General features: G+C 43.0%; 2 protein-coding genes across 2 annotated transcripts in view; one reads left to right on the top strand and one right to left on the bottom strand.

Annotated features, from left to right (window-relative positions):
• The first annotated feature begins 645 nt into the window (after positions 1-645).
• On the top strand, positions 646-3512 carry LOC115388128 (leucine-rich repeat-containing protein 3-like). Its single transcript, XM_030091070.1, has 2 exons — positions 646-756; positions 2565-3512. The coding sequence occupies exon 2, from the start codon at positions 2626-2628 to the stop codon at positions 3466-3468; it is 843 nt and encodes a 280-aa protein (XP_029946930.1). The 5' UTR covers positions 646-756; positions 2565-2625; the 3' UTR covers positions 3469-3512.
• Positions 3513-7970: 4458 nt separating this feature from the next.
• The window catches only part of col2a1b (collagen, type II, alpha 1b), a 49702-nt gene continuing 36114 nt past the window's right edge, over positions 7971-21558 (bottom strand). The window contains exons 38-54 of the mRNA XM_030091068.1: positions 21504-21557; positions 19511-19618; positions 19347-19400; positions 19191-19244; positions 17936-18097; positions 16353-16460; positions 13760-13867; positions 13458-13511; positions 13147-13254; positions 12286-12339; positions 12055-12162; positions 11698-11751; positions 11462-11569; positions 9934-10222; positions 9549-9736; positions 9215-9457; positions 7971-8739 (exon numbers count right to left, since the gene is read on the bottom strand). Coding sequence (XP_029946928.1) covers positions 8593-8739; positions 9215-9457; positions 9549-9736; positions 9934-10222; positions 11462-11569; positions 11698-11751; positions 12055-12162; positions 12286-12339; positions 13147-13254; positions 13458-13511; positions 13760-13867; positions 16353-16460; positions 17936-18097; positions 19191-19244; positions 19347-19400; positions 19511-19618; positions 21504-21557 — 2001 coding nt within the window. The 3' untranslated portion in view covers positions 7971-8592. The remainder of the gene's footprint in view (positions 8740-9214; positions 9458-9548; positions 9737-9933; positions 10223-11461; positions 11570-11697; positions 11752-12054; positions 12163-12285; positions 12340-13146; positions 13255-13457; positions 13512-13759; positions 13868-16352; positions 16461-17935; positions 18098-19190; positions 19245-19346; positions 19401-19510; positions 19619-21503; position 21558) is intronic.

Here is a 21558-nt window from a genome sequence, read left to right as displayed (position 1 = left end):
GTCAATTTCATCTCCCCGCTTGATACACGGTCCACTTTACGCTGTGACAAATGAAGTCTCTTCTTACCTGACCTCCAGGAGTGATTAGAGGAGGTGCATCTTACCTTTAACTTTGTTTTTTGTTTTTTTCCACAGCACTCTCATTTATCAAACTGCAAATGCATTTTTTTTTTGCCCAGACAGTGTGGCATGCATTGGATTTTCTTCTTAATGCACATCATATAATCTATGGGCTGTTTGTATTGTGTGTCTGGTCTCCTCTGTCTGAGCCTGCAAACACCTGCCTGCATGGGACTCAATCAGATTTTGCCGGGAGAGAGAATCTAATTACACCAACAGGTAATTAGGTTAATAGCTCGTGGTGGTAACCAGTCTCTTCTCAGAAACCCCGTGATTGATGCCATGTGAGGGCAAAAAGAAGTGATGATGGCACACCTCCCGTGTTTGCTTCAGAGAGGGAGAGAGAGAGAGAGGGAGGGAGAGATGGAGGAGGGAGGAGAGAGAGAGTTTGCCCCACATTCTCGCTGCTATAACTGCCCTCCGCCGGTGAGGCTCTCAGTGATGGAGCCGTCTGCAGGCGACAAACCGCGTCTGATCCTTCACTCATAGGTTCGTCTTTTTATTTTTCTTCCTCTATCCATCCTGTGGGAGTGGATCCTGTCCTCTGTGCTTTCAGGAAATTGCACATCGGAGTCTGAAAAGATCAATAAAGCTGCAAAACGGACCCAAACTTCACAGGAAACAACCGACTGACAGGTAAGTTATTGGACTAAATTGTGTGTTTAAGGTGTTTCCGGTCGCATCCTGTCTCGTTTTTCAGTTTGAATAAACTTTAAAGGTTGAATATGGGCGTTTTCACGGATTTTTTTTTTCTTGTGCGAAAGTTGCAAAATTAGGGTGATTTTTTTTTTTTCGCGCTTGCAGACAGAAAACAGCAGATGTCTACTAATCCCGTCTCCCACAGTTTTAATGTAATTTATTTCCTGAAATGAAATCATGCCGGAAATGTTTGGACCTCGATGCAGATGAATCTAATGGGGAAGAAAAGGCTTTGCACAGAGGATGGACTCAGCCAGACTGGGACTTTTTGCCCTTTTCAAAGAAAAAAAAAAGAAACATTTAGAAAAATCCTGAAAACACCAGCTGTAACCACAGTGACAGCTGGATTTGCTTTCTCTATTCCTGTCTTTAAGCCTTTCTCATTACCATACTCATTCATGCAGCTCATAATGATTTTGTTAATTGAGGATTTGCATGTATCTGCATTCAGTCCGCTGCATGGTTAGTGAGTGTTGAACTAAACCATCACTTCATTGTATAGAACACTCAGACAGATGTCACCGTCACCTTTAGGTAGCCTAATGTAGGACACTCCTATTTCTGGGGCTGAAGCATTAACTGTGTGCAGGAGAATTAAGACACACGATAGTTGTTATTGGATTATAAGAACAAGGAGAAAGCAGAAAGTGCTTGACATTTAGGAGGATAGTCCTTTAATCAAATTCACAGAGTGCTCTGCGATTCCTGTCCTGGAACAACACTGTCATCCAAACATGCTTGTCTCAGTGTAGAAAACCACCCAACAGGAGCCGCATAGGTTCAAATAAACAGCTGTAGATTGAGACGAATGAGACTCTGGCTCTAAAATGACTCAACATACACAATACATGCATTGAATTCTCTGGTGACTATGCTCAGAGACGCACAAACACACACACTGTCCATGCACATTTCTTTCTTTTTGTTTTTTTGGAAACTTTTCCAACTGAGCAGTTACCAACACCGAGCCTATGGCTGTTTTCTCCACATCTGTCACTTATTGACACTGTGATTCCCCGGCACGATTGATGTTCTTGCCGTTAATAGTGTAGCAGGCAGTGCTCAGACTATTGATCCCGCTTCCAACCTCCATCCCTACAATGCACAGCCACCCTCGATATATGATTAAGGGGCTGTGGCATCAGAGAAAATGGATAGAGGGATAAATGAGAGATGAACAAGTATTGATGAGTGTAATATGATGATTTTCTTCTGCTGCTGAATTCGGGTCCCAGGAAGGATGCGGCGGAAAGACACAGGGAGGAGTTCAGATAATCATGCCTAATGATTTATGTCCTTTTAATCCAGAAGCAAAGAGGGCTTTTCAACCTTATTAGATCATTTAAACTGTCGCTACTATCACTTCGATCATGATTCATGAAGTAATCACTGCAATAAAACACACTGATGCATCTTAAGCCCAATTTCCTTTCAAACTTACTAACAAACAGCAGCAGAGTGTCACCATTAGTCACTCTGCATGACATTTTTGAACAGATCCATTTAAAACAGCTGGATAAATGTGTGTTGCACTGGCTCTCCATACATAAATGCTTTGGTTGGTTACTAACTGTAGTTCATTTAATTGTGTTTTTTTTTTGTTTTGGTTTTTTTTTTTTTACTTCACATTCCCCTCCTATCATCTTCCATCATAATCTACAATGTGATTCATTGTATGGCACAGGGAGCCGTACGAAGACAGGGTCGTTTCTTGCTCACTGACCCCATTTCTCTCACCCTGTCAGATTGCGCTGGTGTGACGGTGTGATCTGGGCCTGGTGTGTGTCAGGGGGCTATGGTGAGGCGATGTGCACCGGCGGGCGTGAGGAGAGATGTACCAGCAGAGGAGGACGGCGGAGAGGTAAAGGACTGGATCTGTACGTGTCGCTCTTGTTCTCGGCCCTGTGGGCTCAGGTGTCCCCGCAGTGCCCGGACAGCTGCCACTGCGCGTGGGACACGGCCACCGTGCTGTGCTCGGACGCCGGCCTGCGGGAGATCCCGGAGGGCATCCCGCCGGAAACCGTGTCCCTCCACCTGGAGCGCAACTACATCCGGAGCATCCCAGAGAGTGCCTTCAGTGACCTGGTCCACCTGCGGGACTTGTACCTGTCGCACAATCGCATCGACTCGCTCGCCACGGGGGCACTGCGGCACCTGGGCCCCGAGCTGCGCCTGCTGGACCTCTCCCACAACCAGCTGAGGCAGGCCAGCCGGGAGGAGTTTGGCCCCACTCGTGCGAAAACGCGCCTGTACCACAACCCCTGGCACTGCGACTGCGCCCTGCAGGAGCTGATGGAGGCTCTGAACCTGGAGCCCGAGACCGTCAACGGGATTATCTGCGAGAGCTCGGTGCGAGGCGTCGGCGAGGGCAGCCGGTGGGAGGACCCCGGCTCGCTGGGCGAGCACGCCGGTCAGCCGCTGGTCAAACTGCTGGATTCTGGGGTGAACTTCTGCAGCCTGCAGAGGAAGACCACGGACATCGCCATGCTGGTGACCATGTTCGTGTGGTTCTTCATGGTCATCGTGTATGTGGTGTACTACGTGAGGCAGAACCAGGCCGAGGCCCGCAGGCATTTGGAGTACCTGAAGAGTTTACCCAGCCCACGCAAGACCCCCACTGAGACAGACACTCTCAGCACCGGTTTCTGAACATGGGCTCGGCTGCCATTCAGTGGACCAATCAAACGCCATTTTTATAGTGTGACTTTGAACTGCTGCACAGAGTTACTATAAAGCCAACGGTGCAAGCCAAGAAAGACATGAACCTAACAACGGTGTTTGATTACAATATTTCTTTATATTTGTTACTGAGCCCACTCTTATTTTCCTAATCTTTCTCTTCCTATCAATTTTTCTCAGTTTAATAAAAAAAAAGCTTTTATTTACTTGTCCTACCAACTGCACTGAGAAAAAGAGTGGAAACTTAAAGCAAAAGAACAGAAAATGAAGGAGAAACTTCGTACTTTGACCTTATAACCTTCTTTCTATTTTTGAAGTTGGTTTTCTTTCTTTTTTTTTTCCACTTTTTGCTTTGCCCTGCCTCATTCTGTGCTCTTTTATCTTTCATTAAGCTCTAATTAGGAGTATTTGACCAAATGACCCTTAATGAAGGCACTAATCAACTAGAGTGTGTTTATCGGGTCAAAGAGGAGAGTGTGCAAACTCTAATGTCTCCCTGCTTCTAATTGCTCTTCTCATTTGTGAGTGCGTGTCTTTGTGTGAATGTATTTTCAATTTGAATGCATCGATTTTGCATAGATGCTGCTCATGCCTTTCCCGATACATGATTGCCTAAAGCCAGTTGTGTCGGTCGGTGCCAGCGCAGCGCTGCCGAGTTAAATTTACTCTCAGGAAGCCATTAGGGCTGAAGGTTAACTATTTTGTCTCCAGGCTGCAGTGACGAGCCCTGAAAAATCTGAACACTTCAGTACATATGCAGCCCTCACTGATGATTACAGAAGATCTTCTGCCCAAATTAGAACGAGATCCGTCACAGTTAACCTGAGAGCAGCTGGAAGGAAATCTCTCCAGTCATCCGTATTCTGGGTTCTTTGTCTTCACACACCGGCTCTGATAAAACACGAAAGTATTGTTTGCAAAACATTTAATGTTTGTAATGTTGAAATTAAGGCCATTGTTGATGTGTTTAATGTTGGTGCCCGAAACCTCATGGGAGGCTGTTGTAATCACATTTACTGTGATCGGTGACGTGGAGCATTTTGTGAGGCAAGATTTGATCATGTGATTAAAAATTCAATCATTTTTTGATTGAAACTGTTTTATTCTAAAATGGAAATGAGGGATGTTTGTTTTGCTCCAGAGTAATCTTGTGAATTCATTATAGTGGTCTCAGCGAGGGGATGGACAATTATTAGATTAACAAAATATTTTTTCTTTTCAAATAATTTCATGTTGGCTTTCAGGTTATGATTTTTCCCTCACCTTTGTATAAGTGACTAATATCAGCAAATGTTCATTCAAATTAAGTTCACATTTCCCCCCTTATTTTTCTTGCAGGAATATGAGCAGCCTGTTAAAGTGGTTCAGAAGTACATTTATATAATATCAACGTTGACCGTCAAGTATACAAGTAAACCACTTATTTAACCACTAAATATGCCACTTATTCACATACCAGTGCATCTTCCCAAATGATTTCAATATCATTGAAAAGTTCATTGTTACTTTAATTATTTCTCCTTCCATAACATTTACATTTAAAAGTTCGTAACATTTTTTAAGAGTTTAGTTATGATGATCATAGCTTGTCAGTTAAAAAAAGGGAAAACATCTTCTCTGATAAGATATTTTCACATTTTAAGATATTTTGATTTCCATGACTTGAAGGCATTTCAGTTTATCTGTGTTAACCCTAGAAAATGAAACATATGTTTCACTGTTTAAATTAATTTTGAGGACACATTAATTTCTCATTGTATTGTAATTTTTTTTTTGTCAATGACTGTTCTCAACTGTGTGGAACTAGATTCTGCCTTTTTAGCTGGTCCTCAATCAAAAAGTGGGAAGATCTAGTTTCGGAGGGTGTTTTTGCTCTGATCTCCACATGTCTTGAGGGTGAAAAGCTTTTTGAAAATCTCTTTGACTTTACAGTTTACATTGATTTTGATCAAATATCTTACATGTTTCACTAGAGATCAACTTGGCCAAGTCCTCGACTTTTCATCATGTAGAAATGGTTATAACAAACATGTCTGCTAGAACATCAGCATGTTTGCATTAGGCACGTTTTGCTCAAAGCACCACTCGGCTGCATGTCTGCCTCTTGGTGCAGCAAACACAGCTTCATCTAACTCATGCATCTTTAATAAGTGATGAATCAAAGTGTACAAATGTCTAAGTGTTCATAATATATAAGGTAATACGACCACCCCACTCTTATGCAGGAGTCTGTTGGGTAAAACTCTGAGAGCAGAGGGAGATCCTATGAAGTTCAGCTTTCTGTGTAGTGTAACATGCTAAATGTGGCGTGGGTGCTTCGTGTGCAGAAGATGACTGTTGTTGTTCACATGCTGTGAGTTAGACCTAGAGTCAGATAAACTTTAAGTTGGATGATGTTGTTGTTCTGGTCCATGTGGAATCAGGTCTTGGTTGAAAATGATCATCTAAAAGGGGGTGGACACTTGAACTGTGATTGTCAGTGGGTAAAAACATGTGATGGTGTAACTTTAATGTTTCATTGATGTTAACTGAGTCATTCATCTGATGTTGATGTAACAGATTTCATTTTCCCAACACTGCATCTTTATTTTTCATGGGGAGACTGTTCTGTTAGTTTTCACTGTTTGAATACACTCTAGCTACAGTGTGAGCGTTTCATGATTAATGGTTTCAAAAGCAGGAATATATCCATCTTAGTATATTTTTCCTTTAAACAAGTGTGTTTAATTTAACTTCAGGTAAAATTTGTACTTAATTTCTCCAATTTATTTCTTTGGAACCCCCATGCCCAAAGGACTGAACAACAAGCAGCTCTGGAAGCATGCTTGTAATTTGACACCAGCCTCCCAGTCTGGAGTATGACTTATACATAGAGAGCTAATTAGGATAGAACTTACACTTTTATCTGATAAAAGTGACATTTAAAGTAAACAGACAAAATTGTAATATTGTATATGTGACAGTTGGATCCCCTTCAAGCCTTTTGGGGAATATCGAAGCTCTAACAACTCAAAACTCAACAAGCAATCACATCCTCCTGATGCAGTCGTTTCTTTTATTGGTGATGTATGTCTGTCCAAGCAATTTGTTTCTATTTCTTATTTGTTTCCCCAAAGTTACTCAAACATGGATCAAGTCAGTACATTAAATGTTGAACTCATCCCCCCCCAAAAAAAAAGATTTCAAGCAAAAGAAAACAAATGATGGCAGATGTATAAAGAGAGAAACTTTGCTTTACTTTTTGCATAGAAAAGCTTCTACATTTTATTGCTACTGTAGGTAGAAAAAGGCAGGGAAGAGTAATGGAAGCAACAGCAGTACAGGAGGATCAGTTTACAGAGTGAGCTGATCGTGGTCGGCGGCGTTTCTCATTTCTAATTTACCATGCAATGAAAGCAGAGGAAAATGATCAGAAAACTATTTTATACACATAGATACACGATACGAACTGGCGCCTTCTCCTTCAACATATTTGGAATCATAATTTTTCAGGGCGAGATCAAACTGGCCCCACATCCATCCACCCATCCATCTCTGCACTGCCTTTCCTTGAAATCTGAGCTCAACATAAAGAGGGAGCAGGACATACCGCCAAACATTTAGGTGTGACTTTTTTTTTTTAAATAATAAAGAAAAAACAATGCCCCAAGTGTGTCAATATGGGGGAGAACAAAAAAAAAAAAAGAATATAAATAAAAAGATTCTTCAGCCTGTTACTTGGTTTTTGTCTTTTATTTCCAATTTACATTAATTAAAACGTAACAAAAACAAGTCAGAATCATAATATAAGGATATTATTATTAATAATAACTCTATTATTAATAATAAGAAAATATACACAACCTCACACAAACGAGGCCTCTGCGCTGGCTGTGGGATCGGGGCGTTGAAATCAAACGCACCCTGAATATGTGTGTTTGTGTGAGGGCGCTCGCTGTGTGGAGGGGGTTGAAGCTGAGAAGGTCGGGGGTCCGCAGTGACGGCAAGTGGGGAAGGACTGAAGATTTTTCTAAAAATAGTTTTTGTAAACAAAGATTCAAAGGGGACAAGAGGATTTTTTTGGGTGAGGTAGCTTTAAAAAACCCGACACAAATTAAAAAACACAATTCAATTCAATTTGTTTTTAATGGTTGGGAAATTTATGGGACAGCTGGCCAAAGTAGGAGCATAAATCCCAGCGTGAAATGATCTTGGAGAAGCTGTATATATATATATATATATATATATATATATATATATATATATATATATATATATATACATATAGAGAAGTTACTGCATGTGAATATCAGGTTGTTTAAAAAAAAACAGTTTTACAACAATAGCACCATTGACTTTATTATAATACACAGTAATTTTCGATACACACTGTGGTGGTAGAAATAAGAACACCTGCACTTTATTCACAGAGAGATTTTTGGTTTCAAAGATATGTATTAGTTAGTGGACGAGTTACACGAGAGACGGGGTGGTTAAAAAGAAAAAAGGAGGAAGTAAGAGAAAAACTAGGTGAATAGCGTTTTTTTTTTTTTCCTCTCTCTCCTTTTATTAAATATGTTTAAGTGGGCTGTTTTACTTCTTAGCAACAGTCCTACCACACCTGGGACCCAAACCTAAACAATAAATAAATAACACCGACTCTTTGCTCTCTCTCTCTCTCTCTCTCTCGCTCCCTGGTGCGCTCCTGGGCTCTCCTCGTACTTCCTCCTTCTTGGTCCTGGATAAACGAGTAAGACTGCTGATCGCAAAGGATGATGGGAGGGAGATGTGGGGGAATGCAGTGTCCATAGTTTGGGTGGGGAGTGTGAGAAGGGTGTAGGGGGGAGGGGGTGGCAAGCTGACTGGAGGGCCTAGCTGGGTGAATCACAAATGACAGTTGCTGGTGCCATTCAGTGCAGATATCCTACGGAGTTCGACTTGGAAAAAAAGCACTTTTTACTTAGAAAAAAAAGTCCCATTAAAAAAAAAAAAAAAAAAAAGTGTCTTGATTTTTCTTTCTTTCTTTCTCCTCCGTGCTCCTCTTTCATTTACTTATTCATTTTTTTTTTCAAATTGCCACTTTGTTTCTTTCTCTCCTCTTCAGTCCCTCCTGCTTTACAAGAAGCAGACTGGCCCGACATCCACGCCAAACTCCTGATCTGCTCCGCCAATATCCATGGGGGCAATGTCCACGATGGGCAGGCGGGAGGTCTTCTGCGATCGGTACTCCATCACCGTCTTGCCCCAGTGTCCCGTGTGTTTCTGTGCGGAGAGAAAAAGAGCACACGGTTTGTGGAATGGCCTATAACTTCTCCAAAAAAAGGGGCACTCAATCAGATTAATTTGGTACGCGAACTCATGAGACTCCAGTATAAATACGCTCTAATCTTGGCCTGTCCTAGATGAAAGAAGAGCAATCCGGGTAAAACGCCTTGACGTGGCTTCAAATCTCAGCCGCACACTGAGAGGAGTCCACGGCTGACTCACAGTGTCAGAAAACATAGGAAACCGCACCGTGCAACTAGTGCGACGACCTCCAGCTTTCAGCAATCAGTAGAAAAGAAGTTTGAACCACAGGAGTGAAACTGTGGTGAAATTCAACAGGCTTCAGTAGCAACTTATAATACTGCTGACGCTGCAGGACTAAAATGAAAGGCTTCAGGTCCTATCATGAGTAGTCGTGTATCTCCCTCGCTGTGGGCTGACTCTATTCCTCGCCGTGCGCGCGCAGCCTTACCGTGCAGCCGTCTTCCATCACGCTGTAAGTGAAGCGGCTGTTGCCCTCGGCTCTGATCTCCACGTCGTTGGAGCCCTGCAGCAGCACGGCCTTCTTCAGGTTGCCCGTCGAGGCGTCCATGTAGGCCACGCTGTTCTTGCAGTGGTAGGTGAGGTTCTGGGACGCCTCGGTGGACAGGAGTCTCAGGAAGGTCATCTGGATGGCGGCGGTGTTGGGCGCCAGGCTGTCGTCACCGTAGCTGAACTGTATCAGAAGAAGAACGACAAAAGAAATAAAATGGTGACGTCCTCAAGTCTCTCTATTGTCTCAGAACGTCAGAGGACCGTTTACTTACGTGGAATCCTCCATTCATGGTTTCTCCGAACCAGATGTGCTTGCGGTCCTTGCTCTTGCTGGACCACCAGTTCTTGCGAGGGATGCCGGACGGTTTGGGCTGGACGCAGGACTCGCCGGTCTCCATGTTGCAGAAGACCTTGATGGCGTCGACTGTGCAGCCCTGATTGGGATCAATCCAGTACTCTCCTACGAACAGAGAGAAAGAAGAGGCGTATTGAGAGATTTCCCTCTTTCGCTTAATAATCGAGAGATGTTTGCAACATGCTTGTGTTTTCCTGAAATCCTAGCAGAGACACCACACAGTCTCTGACGACAGTTGCCGTCGCAGCTGCGTGATTTATCATTCCGCCCCAATTTGGCCAATTCCTGCAGGCGTCACTCACCGCTCTTCCAGTCGGGGTGGCACAGCTTCAGGTCCCTGCATGTGCGAGCGGGGTTCTTCTTGGATCCCTCCGGGCTGCGGATGTTCTCGATCTGGTTGTTGAGGGACTTGAGCGTGGCGTCCACCTCGGCGTCGTGCTGGCGGAGGTTTCCGGCGGCCTGGTCGGCCCTCATGTACCTGAGAGGATCGGGGGACTTCTCAGTCTGACCCAGACCGGCGAAGGCAGACATGTCGATGCCGGGGCCGGGGGGACCTGGGGGTCCGGGGGGTCCGGGGTTTCCGGGAGGACCCTGAAAGACGGTTCAGAAAGATGTTTTCTTATCGAAAAAGATTTCACACAACATTGTCATTAACATGTTGATTGAACTTCAGTTTTTCAAATGCAATTTCTGTGATGTTTTTAACTCTTTTTTTATTTTTTTAGCTTTTAGCATTTTTATAATGAAATTTAATGTAATTTTAATGACCCCTTAATGTTTTATTTTAATTTATTCAAAGCCGTCTGAATCGTCCTGTGTCTGAGTGGTCCTGCATTAAGAGGCGTCTCTCACATGAAGAGACATTAAGAGTAAATGCATTTAACTCTTTTTTGGGCGAAACATTGCCACATTGGGTAACTTCTTCCCTCACACTTCTCCCAAACAGACAACAGCAGGTAAACGATGATCACTGAATGTGTGATTCAACAGTTTGGTTGTATATGAGGAATGGTGCAGATTTGGGAAAGTTTTGACAAATTTCTAAATATCATGTCAACTTATGACCCTTCTGTTTAAGAATAATTCATACAAACACTGCTGCACCACATGCATGTTTTTCTGGAACTGTAAATTCTTAAATTAGCTGATTTAAGCCTCTTTTTTTTTTTTTTTTTACTGTATAATTGGTTTACTTTGAGAAATCTCAGAACTTTTAAAATGATTATTCTTCCATTCAACCAGATTTTTTTCCAATATAATATTTCCTAAAAGCATTTTTTTTAAAAGTCCTTTGACTGTTTAAGTTAAAGTGAACATCTTAACTGAAACAAAAATGTCAAATTCACACTGGTAGTGTACACATGACATTGTAACTCTGTTAATATGTTTTATTAGCATTTTTAAACCTGATATTTTAAAAAAAGTATTTTCCTGCTCATACGAGTTTTTCATCATGTTCTGTTGTTGATATTTATATCAGTAATTATAAAAGGAAACTTTCTGTGAATTCATGTGTTGAATGTAGGAATGAAATGAAGGAATGAGACGGCACAGGAGAGCATTCAGTGTTTCTCCAATTCAAACAAATATATTCATTTGATATCTAGGAACAGTAAAGCTGCGAGCTGATGCTTAAGACGCCATTTCTATTTTTCTCAGTCGGGCTTCGTCTCCTTCAAGGACTTTCAGGATGCGTCTCTTTTCAATCTGAGCCATGAGAATGTACAGTAATATGTATGCGAGGCTTTGCACACGATGTAGAGCAGCTTTATACATCTTGAGCGCATTTTCACATGAAGCTTATTTTATCAAGTTTTTCTTGGCACTCACAGAAGGACCGGTCTCTCCAGAGCGTCCTCGTGGTCCAGGCGGTCCGATGGGCCCCGGCAGACCGTTGGATCCGTCCTTTCCAGCAGGGCCAACAGGTCCAGGTGGTCCCTGCAGGCACACACACACACACACACACAGAGTTTCAGCTTCAAAGAAACGGCGTGGTGCATTTGAACTGAAAACCGTTTCCCGGTGGCGTCTTGAGGCCGGGCCCGGTCCGGCAGGTCGGCACTCACGCGCTGTCCGGCAGGTCCTGCAGGTCCAGTGGCTCCCTGGTCTCCAGCTTGACCCTGGAACAAACCAAACCCAGTCAACACTGACAGAATGATGATGAGGGAAAAGGTATTTTAAAGCACAGCAAGAATCAATTTAACACAATCATTTACAGAGATCTCAAATAATTTGTATTCAGCTGCAACTTCTGGACGTCTTTCCTCCGCCGCTGGGATTCAAACCGCCACACTTAAGGTGAAGACCAGTGCTTAAAGATTACCTGTACATCGTTCAGTGCTACTGTCGTAGATTAAAATGTGCTATTCAGACTCACAACCAGTGAAACATTCCGGATATATTCATGCGGTCTGAAGACTCACGGGCGGTCCGGGGAGACCCTGCAGACCGGTGAAGCCTCGGTGTCCCTTCTGTCCTCGCTCGCCCGCCTCTCCTGCCTCACCCTTGTCACCACGGGGTCCTTGTGGTCCCTGAAAACAGCGTTTGAGGGAAACGTGAATCAGTGTCCCAACAGCTAAAAACACAGTTGTGTTCAGGTTTGTGCGAGCAGCTCATCTGAAATCCAGCAGTGTGTGTTCATGATGGACACTCACAGGCATTCCTCTGGCTCCAGCAGGTCCTGGAGGTCCAGCAGGTCCCTGTGCACCCTGAAAACCGAGGACACGACGGCGATGACATGACATGACCAAAAAAATGCATGTAAATATGGTATTTTTTAAATTTTTTTTCAAAAAAAGATCCGCGTTGTGATTTCCTGTAATCAGACATGAGTCAGTCTGAGCGCCGCCTGAGGACCAACTTGTCCTTATTCCACCTTGAGATCTGAGCAGCAGTCTGCTTGCGAGAACACCAGCTTGCATCGCGGTGATTAATGCTACTTAAGACGAGAGGGCCACTTTCCATCAGTGTGACCTGACGGGTCAGAAATGTTTGGATTTGAATTGAAAGAGCAAAACAGTCAGCTGCTGTCACTGACAAACCAAAACACACAGAATGAATGTTCTATGATTTGAAAAGCAATTACAGAGTGAAGACTTGGTTTTTAGTAAGACACGGGTCAGTCAGGGATGCAGCACTTGAGACATCCTCCTCCGTACTTATGATCAGATAATAAGATAATTTTTCAACCAGCGGAAAAAAAAAAACGGAATTTCTATAAACTTCATGATGCCAAACAAGCTTGACTCTAACAGCAGGTTTTCTATAAACATCATATTATATTAACTCTGAGGTTATTCTCATGTTTTTTACTGACTTTTTGCTTCGTAAGGTTCATAATTGAGTCTTATCTTTTATGTATTTCCCATATAACCCAGTTCTAGCTTGAATATTATGCTACTGATATTTGTGAGACTGACTTTCACTCCACTGTGGATGTTTAAATGCACTTTATGAATAAAAGTGGCTTCACTTTATTGTTAAACTGATATGATTATCGCATCAACATTACTCACAGGCTCTCCTCTGTCTCCTTGCTTGCCGGTAGGACCAACAGGGCCGGACGCACCAGGAGCACCAGGAGCACCAGGGGCACCAGCCGGGCCGGTGTTACCGCGATCCCCCTGCAGGATGGAAGGTCAAAAGGTCAATACTGGAAAGATATACAGATAATATGAAGATAGGACAGAAGCTTATTCTATTTTTAATTCAACTGGAGCTGATTTTCTAAAAAATAATTCAGCATGTTGGGAAAAAAAAGGAACTGCTCCACAGAGCTGGTTCGATAATCCATATTTCGAGCGGCATTCGACGACACGTTTCTCACCTTGACTCCAGTCGCACCGTCTCTCCCAGGAGGTCCGTCGGATCCAGGGTTGCCCTGTCAGATGGCACCACAACATGACGTGTTAACAGCTTCCACCTCCGCCGAGCCAGATGTCCTCCTGAACACCGACCAGCTGTATAATCGATCCCCCGCCTCAGACCTAACATGTTAATGACTCGGTGCAAAACACAAAGCGGATCCTCCGCGTGTGTGACGTAAATGGCGGTGCATGTTATTAATGGAGCTGGCATGGCGGGGAAACTCTGCTCGGCGTAGCACATGTTGAAACCCAACACACTGACCTCTCTGCCAGGCTCTCCTGCGGGTCCCGTGAGTCCAGGTGGTCCTACAGGTCCGGGGGGTCCTCGGTCTCCGCTGCCTCCGGGACTCCCCTGCTTACCGGGCTCACCCTGAGAGGGAGGCAAGAGGCTCATTACCGGGGCGGAAGTCTGTGAGGATACAGCTGGTGGCAACACGCAGCCTTGTTTCTCTGATGTTTCTACTGCTGAGTGAACAACAAATTATCCTTTGGGATGAAAAAAAAAAAGACATCCTTGATCAGTGACCAGAAACACGGCTAATCCCGCGGTTCCCCGGCGAACGCCTCAGTGATCAGATGTGGACTCAAACATCTCTGTAAATGAGACGTTACAGGCTGGGTTTAACCGCAGCGTTTCAAAGAGAAATTCAACAAACGGCAAATCTGACGTTGTATGCTGTGTGTTCACGGGTTCGCAGATACAGAGAGGCGAAATATGAGCTGAGTTTAGACAATCACTTCAGCTGAAATAGCAACACAAAAAAGAGGAAAAGTGAAGCCCGCTCTGATCGAGCTATGCGGTGATACTGTTTTCTTTTTCGTTCTCAAAGGGCCTTTGTTGGCGATCCTTACCAAACAAAGCAACACAGCATTTCAAATAAACATGATGTATGTTTCTGGACTTCTGCCTTATGGTTGCCTCACAAGAGCTTGTTTACTTCGACATGACTCCATGGCTCAAATGGCACTATTTGAGATTTGAGATTGCCAGGCATTTAAATTCGAATAAATACAAAAAGGCAAACATGACACTTGTTCAACATGGTAAACACAAGAAAGGGAAGAAACAAAGAAAGCCTTAAGGTTGTGCTCCTGCTTGTGTGTGCGACACTTCAGAGCTTCAGGTCAACAGACTTGTCCTTTTATATCTCCTGACATGACGTCGTGGACGCCGCGTAGTCCTCCTCATTGCTCCTGACTTCCTCCTCTCCCAGCCTGCTGGCGGCTTGTTTTGACTGTTTAATAATCTGCAGGTCCAGTCTGTGTAAGAAGTTTTTGGCCAGATTTGGTTATGTCTGGTTATGTTGAGGTCGTTCCTGTCAAAAGTCTCTGGCTCTGTCTGCTGTGTGGACATTTTGTTTTTATCTGGACAATCAGAAAAAGTGAAAGTATTCACAGGTTTGAAATGTCAAAATAATATCCACAAATTCCACGGTTTATAGGTGAACACTGTTTTCAGGCTTTGATTCCATGTTTCTTGCAATCTTACCTACATTTTTATTATCTTTTCAGACGAACCGGAACAACCGGAAAGCTTGGAACATGCGTTTTCAACATTATTCCATTTTCGTAATGACTCTTGTTGCCCCTTAACTCTGCTGTCTTGCCCCTGCTGTCTCTCAAGCACATGAAGTCTAAGAGAATATCAGCAGAAATTAATCATCTATCCGTCTTTCATTCACTCAATCCAACCTTGAGAAAACTCATGCAGACACTAGAGGAAGCAAACTCCAGACAAAGAAAAGCTCTCAAACCGAGACTTAAACCTACAGCTAAACAACATTTTCAATATTCAGAGAAATACCTGTTTTTAGAAGGAAAATGACAGACACTGTATCTGCAGGTTGACTGTTTCTGTGTTCAAAAGATTCCTGGCTGAGTTTGGCTTTGCTGTTCATTTCCCAGCATCCCTCTTGTGTATTGATAAATATTTAATGGTGAGGACATGCCCACCGAGATGTTGTAAGTCGGGGACATGGCACATGTCACATATCAGATAGTGGGAGCTGGAACCAGGGGAGGCTCCTTGTCACATGTCACGCTGCACATCAGTGAGAGAAGCTCCTGCTCGCGCGGCATTTGATTCGTCTGTGATCCAATTAGGACACAGCTGAGCGACGGCAAGTCCTGGGATGCAGAACAGGTTCGCCACTTTCTCTTGTACCGAGTGGAAAACACTGAAAATTCTGCTCTTCAGGCAGAATCATGAATATTTATGGGGTAAACAGTTTCTTTTTGTTGTTGGAAAGCTAATAGACAGCCTCACCGGCAGCAGTGAAAGAGACACACCTCATGCTGAATAATAACACACAACTCATCTACGGCGGTTCTGCAATGAGAGAGATCGTTCAAAAAGCAATTAAGGAAATTATCTGCAGTGCATTTGGGAAATGCTTCTGGCTGCTGCAGACAACCGGTCTAACTATTGAATGGTGCCAGTTATGTTCTGATTTATTTTCTTCATTTATTTGATTCAAAGTGTATCAGAACAATTCAAAATGACACACCTCATGGAAAAAAAGCCCTGCATAATGTAATTTGGTGGCAGAACAGTATGATGTGTCTTTTCTTAATATTTAAGATTATAAGGTTGTATGATGATGATATATGTTATGTCTGTTGTTTGTTCCACTCGGGCAACATTTGGAGTTTAAAATGGACAAAAATGTCATGCAGCTCCGATGTGAGACAAACTATGTGTTTTCTGTTGAATGACAATTAATTCATATAAGACACAATCTGATATGATTATGTAATTTACCCCCAAAAAACAACAAAACAAACCAAAAAATAAATCGTTAAAATGAGAAAAAAAGAAAGATCTGGCTGTAAACAAATGAAAGATAAAAACTTACAGAAGGTCCAGGCAGGCCGGGGAAGCCTCTCTCACCACGCTGTCCGGGTAGACCGACGATACCGCGCTGACCAGCCAACCCTGCAGGACCTGATGGTCCGGGAGGACCCTGAGAGGAAAAACAAACGGCAGAAATACATTTAACATACAGAAAAAGTGGTATTATTTCTCTCTTATTGCAGGAAAAAACACTTTTTTTTAACCAGTCAACCATAAACCAATTAGATCTTAATGAGGTGAAACAGACATGTAAAGAGTAAAGTGTTGGGATGAGTTCAAACATAATGACGAAAGTTATTCACTAATTTACAGATTTATATGTTAATGCCGGTCATGAAGCATCACCCATCACCCGACCTGAACCTGAACCCTATGAAAAACTTAGACAACTGAGCAAATTTCCATGATTTTCATTTTAATAACTCTTAAAACTGCAGTATAATACTCTTTAAAACAAAAAATAACATTAATTTTCATGAATTCATATAAATACTATATAAACAGTTCAAAAATTTTACATTCCAGTACATGTAAAGCCTACTTATTGAACATGTGGCATTCATGTGGCTTCTTTATATTTTAAATCGAGAACTGATAAAGTGGCTTTTTCTCAGCCAGCGCTGTTAAATCTGCTGGTCTGTTGCTGCTGTGAGACTCTCAAAGAAACTGAAAAAGAGTCCTTTCAGTCATCAGTGTTGTTGACAAATGCTCAACACAATGCAATACAAAACAAATCAAGGAAGTGTTGCATTCGAGGAACGGCTTATTCCATCTCCTGTTCTCGGATATTGGTTTTTCGCCCGCGGTTTATGTCTTCTGTCGTTCGCTGCATCTGGGATCTTATTCCCACTCGGTAATTTCAGCATCGGTTTCTCCATCACGCTTGTGGTTTATTTCATCACCGCACATCACAGCCCGCTCTGCCACACACTCACGGCGAACGCCTGACTCTTAGCGACACCTGAGGCTCGACGCGCGGCGGGCGGGCGGGCGGGCTTTGATGCGGGGTTCAAGATTTCGTGTGTGTGATCTATAGGAACAACGGGTCCCGGCGGTGCGGCTGTCTCGGTGTCTGAGGAGGCCGTCATTCGTGGAGCCGCATATCATTGTCTTTATAGAGCCCACCGCATGTTTATAGTGTGTGTGTGTGTGTGTGTGTGTGTGTGTGTGTGTGTGTGTGTGTGTGTGTGTTTAGGCAAGGTAAAAGCTCGGGGCGCTGTCATCAGTCTGTCACAGCACCGTGCTGGGCCGTGCTGTCACGGTCTGCTATTACAGTGGGTGATGGACACTGACAGCTCTATGAATTAATGGACAGAGTGTGTCCCTCACTGATGAAATTGGCTCTTTTGAGCTGACAGGGCCGTGCAGAAGTCGACAGAAATGTAGAAAAAAGGCACATTTAATCATTTTCTTCTCTCCAGAGTGGCTTTCTCGAGCGGCCGGACACTGTTGCACGTGGGTGCTGGAGGATCTGGAGGGGCTTTTCGAGCAGTGCGAGGTCAAGGCGTCGCTGATTACGTAAAAAGCCGGCGTCTGGAGTGTCAGACGGAGGAGGAGGATGATTGAGGAATGGCAAAAACTCACAGGTGGACCATCCTCTCCGGCGTCTCCTTTCTCTCCGGAAGCTCCGGCGGGGCCTCGCAGTCCAGCGTCACCCTGTCTGCCCGGGGGTCCGCCATCTCCCCTCACACCCTTAGGTCCATCTTTACCGGGGGGGCCAGCAGGACCTGCAGGTCCGGGGTTACCCTGGGAAACGTGGAGACGACGACACGTCGGAGTTTATCACAAAGTGTGCAGAGGCTTCCTGACGCACAGAGAATTCTCAATATCATCACTGTGATAAACCTTCATATTTCTCCAAATAACTTGTGATTGAAGCCACCGTGTCCACCAGCAGTCTCACAGGATCCCGCTAATTTCTCACAATATGTTGCACTTCCTTCCTCAGGTCTGTCACAGTATTATAAATAAGCTCCTTCCTTCACAGACATGTTGTTTTGGAAGCATGAGGTGCTAAAGCCTCCAAGACTGCGAGCTTCACTGTTGCAAATTAAAAGTCAGGCGGCATTTAGAAACAGGGACACTTTAGTATCTGCTTGGCTGAACTCCATTCTTTTATATGAAAGAAAACTCTCTGATCCTCCTTTTTTTTTATCAGATTCAGAGTTTCACAAATCCATTTTGACCCTTTTATATGACTTTCTTTGATATATAAAACATTTCCGTACATTAAAAACATTATGAAACGCTTGTACTGTATGTGCTAGAAATAGAAATGAAATACGGTGTAAAGCACGGTACTGAGCAAAATCATCAAGCCTATCTTGTTCAATCAGACAAATTAATAAAGACTTGCATTATTTAAATGCATGCAATGTTCTGCTTAAACATGTATTTTCCTAGTTTATCTATTTTTTTCGAGCTAAAAGAGCAAACTGACAGGAAGGGAAATTGCTTTGCAAAGAGGGCAAAACACACCAGCATCAACTCATAACTCAATGTTTAATCAAGCATCATATGATTGTTATCAGAGGACTGTTAATTTAGGAGAAACAGGGAGAGATTCAGAAGTTTCAAGGCATGTTCACTTGCATGATAAAAGGTCAAAGGTATTTTCAGTGTAACCGATTCAACAGTCAGAAGTTATTCACCCATCTATCCAACTTTTTCACGGCTTTATCCACCCTGGGAGTCTCAGCTGACCATGAGTGAAAGCAGGATACACCCAGAACCGGCTGTCAAATTACCTGCACTATCTCATTCAATGTATTTCTGCTCTTGCATCAGCGTAGACTGTATTTTGAGGGTCTAGACGCTGGAGGACGTCATTAGGACTTACATTGGGACCGGGCGGTCCGACTCGGCCCGCAGCTCCAGGGAAACCGGTGGCACCCTAAAGGAGAAACAGCGGTGAGGGAAAACCACGCCTCATAACTGCAAATTGTGCTCAAGCAAAAATAAATGATATTTTCAAAGAAATGATAAAGTGACTTACAGAAGGTCCCTGTGCACCGCGAGCGCCTTTAGGCCCAGAAACTCCTGTAGGACCCTAAAACAGAAAACACTGCCTGTTACCCATGAGGCCTCATCCTTCTGCCTTTGCATTATAAGTTAAAAAGGAGTTGCTCGGTTGCAGACACTCTGTGCAGCAACACTCACTGCAGGTCCTGGGGCGCCGGATGGTCCCTGGGGTCCAGGAGCACCGGCGTCTCCCTTCTGTCCGGACTCTCCCTGCTCTCCCTTCGTACCGGGCTGACCGTCGGCTCCCTGTAGAGAGAAAGACAGAGAATGAGAATCAGTCAGTAAAGGTGTTCTTCTAAAAATGGAAGATGGTTGAGACTCTAATGCCAGAGCTGGTTTTGTTGGAGGGACATGCTGTCATTTCTATTAAAAAAAAAAAAAAAAAAGTTTATTTACTTGTTTGTTCTAATCAGCCAGTCTAAACTGCAGAGGTGGAAAGGATAATAAAAAATAGATTGATTGAAATTCAGCTGCTGTTACTAATTACAGACACTTTCTTAGGCTGTGCTCAATTACTACTAATGGTCTTATAATTGCATTAAAAAAAAACAACTAGTGCAAATTGCAGTGACTTGCTGCGGTGACTCTTCTGGAAGGGCTACAGAATGTCAATATAGAAATTATTCAAACAAACAAATTACCAAAAAAACTAGAGAATTAGTGACTTTTTCATCATTGAACACTTCATTGCATCTGCAATAGCAAACACTCAAAAAAAAAAGTTTTCAGGACATGTCAAACCTTATTTTGCTGGTTGATGGGGTCATTTGCCGTTATGAACCATTATGAATGTAACTCTTGATGTAAGAGGAGAAAGTAAAGATATTTCTGTTTAAATGTACGGAGTGAAAGTGAAAACCCCCTCAGACAAACCGATCCTCAAATAAATACACCTAAAATATCTACTCACATAAAGTAATGAACTACAGACATTTGCTCCTTGCCACCGCTCTCACTGTGTAATCGTCACGTCTTTCAACAGCAGATGGAGTTACACCGTCTGATGTCAAAGGAACACATTCGCCAACAACACTTTTTATTTTTTTCACACTCAATCCCAGTTTGGGATCAGGGAGGCTTTAACGCCCCGCTCCGTGAAGCGTCTGCTTCTGCGTGGGGACAATTTGTTTTGTTCGTCTCTGAGCTGTGATCCAAAAATGATTTGGACACCTTGTTGTGTTATTCACCCTGACACAAATTCAATAATTAATCACAGCGCTACCCAACCAAGATAAATTGTGTTGTTACAAATATATCAATGAAAGGAAAGGAAGGGCTGTGTTTATTAAAAAGACTATTTGTTTGTGATGTGTGCCTGAAATCTGTGGGACAAACTGAATTAATGCGTGATTGAAAACATTATGACAATGTGAAAAATAATCTTTTTTTTTCAGAATACACTGACGCAGAGTCTATTATTGATCCGAAAATGACCACGTATTGAGGCATTATCTTTTTATTTAAATGTAGAGAAAAAGGCACAGTTTGACGTAAAATTCCTTTACCTATTTTCATGTAGATGCATCTTTTATTTTTGGATCTGCTTTCCTCTTTTTTAAATAATCACAGTTCCTCCCCTGTAAAATGGTTTTGGGAAATGATTTTTCTCCTAGGAATTCGAGCTTCACTTTGCAGAATGATTCCAGAGTTTGACAGTCACATCAATCAGCTCACGTTTCTCCTAACCCCAGCTGCAGCGAGGGTTTATGACAACTAAAGTTTAAGTCTTCAAAACTTTTAATTTCATGTGTGTAACACTGCAATTTCCCACTTGTGGGATTAATATTAAAAGTTTATCTTATCTTTTTTTTGCCTTATCTCACTTCATCCTATCATAATGCTACCAGCCAACAAAAGCAGCCACCAATTCTTTATAATTATTTAAAAACAGAAATTATTCTCGATTTTTTGAAGTCTCTGATAAATGCAGTAGTTTGAATGCAGCAAATATATAAGAAGTCTGTAACTTTGGAATTTAAATGAGTAGCATCAGATTGAAATGAGTTTCCTTCATGGTTCTTCTGATTTCGTGTAACGTTGGGGTAAGATGTGCTTTCATGTCAGCATAAACACTTTTTTTTTTTTAACACTGGCACGTGCACAGCCTGCATGCAGGGTGTTTTTCACTTACAGGAGGTCCAGCAAAACCAGCGGGTCCAGGAGGTCCAGTCTCTCCCCTGTCGCCC

Source organism: Salarias fasciatus, chromosome 5 (assembly GCF_902148845.1).
Source record: "Salarias fasciatus chromosome 5, fSalaFa1.1, whole genome shotgun sequence".
Taxonomy (NCBI): domain Eukaryota; kingdom Metazoa; phylum Chordata; class Actinopteri; order Blenniiformes; family Blenniidae; genus Salarias; species Salarias fasciatus.
The sequence above is the reverse complement of the archived record's forward strand: the minus strand, read 5'-3'. Positions and strand labels throughout refer to the sequence as shown.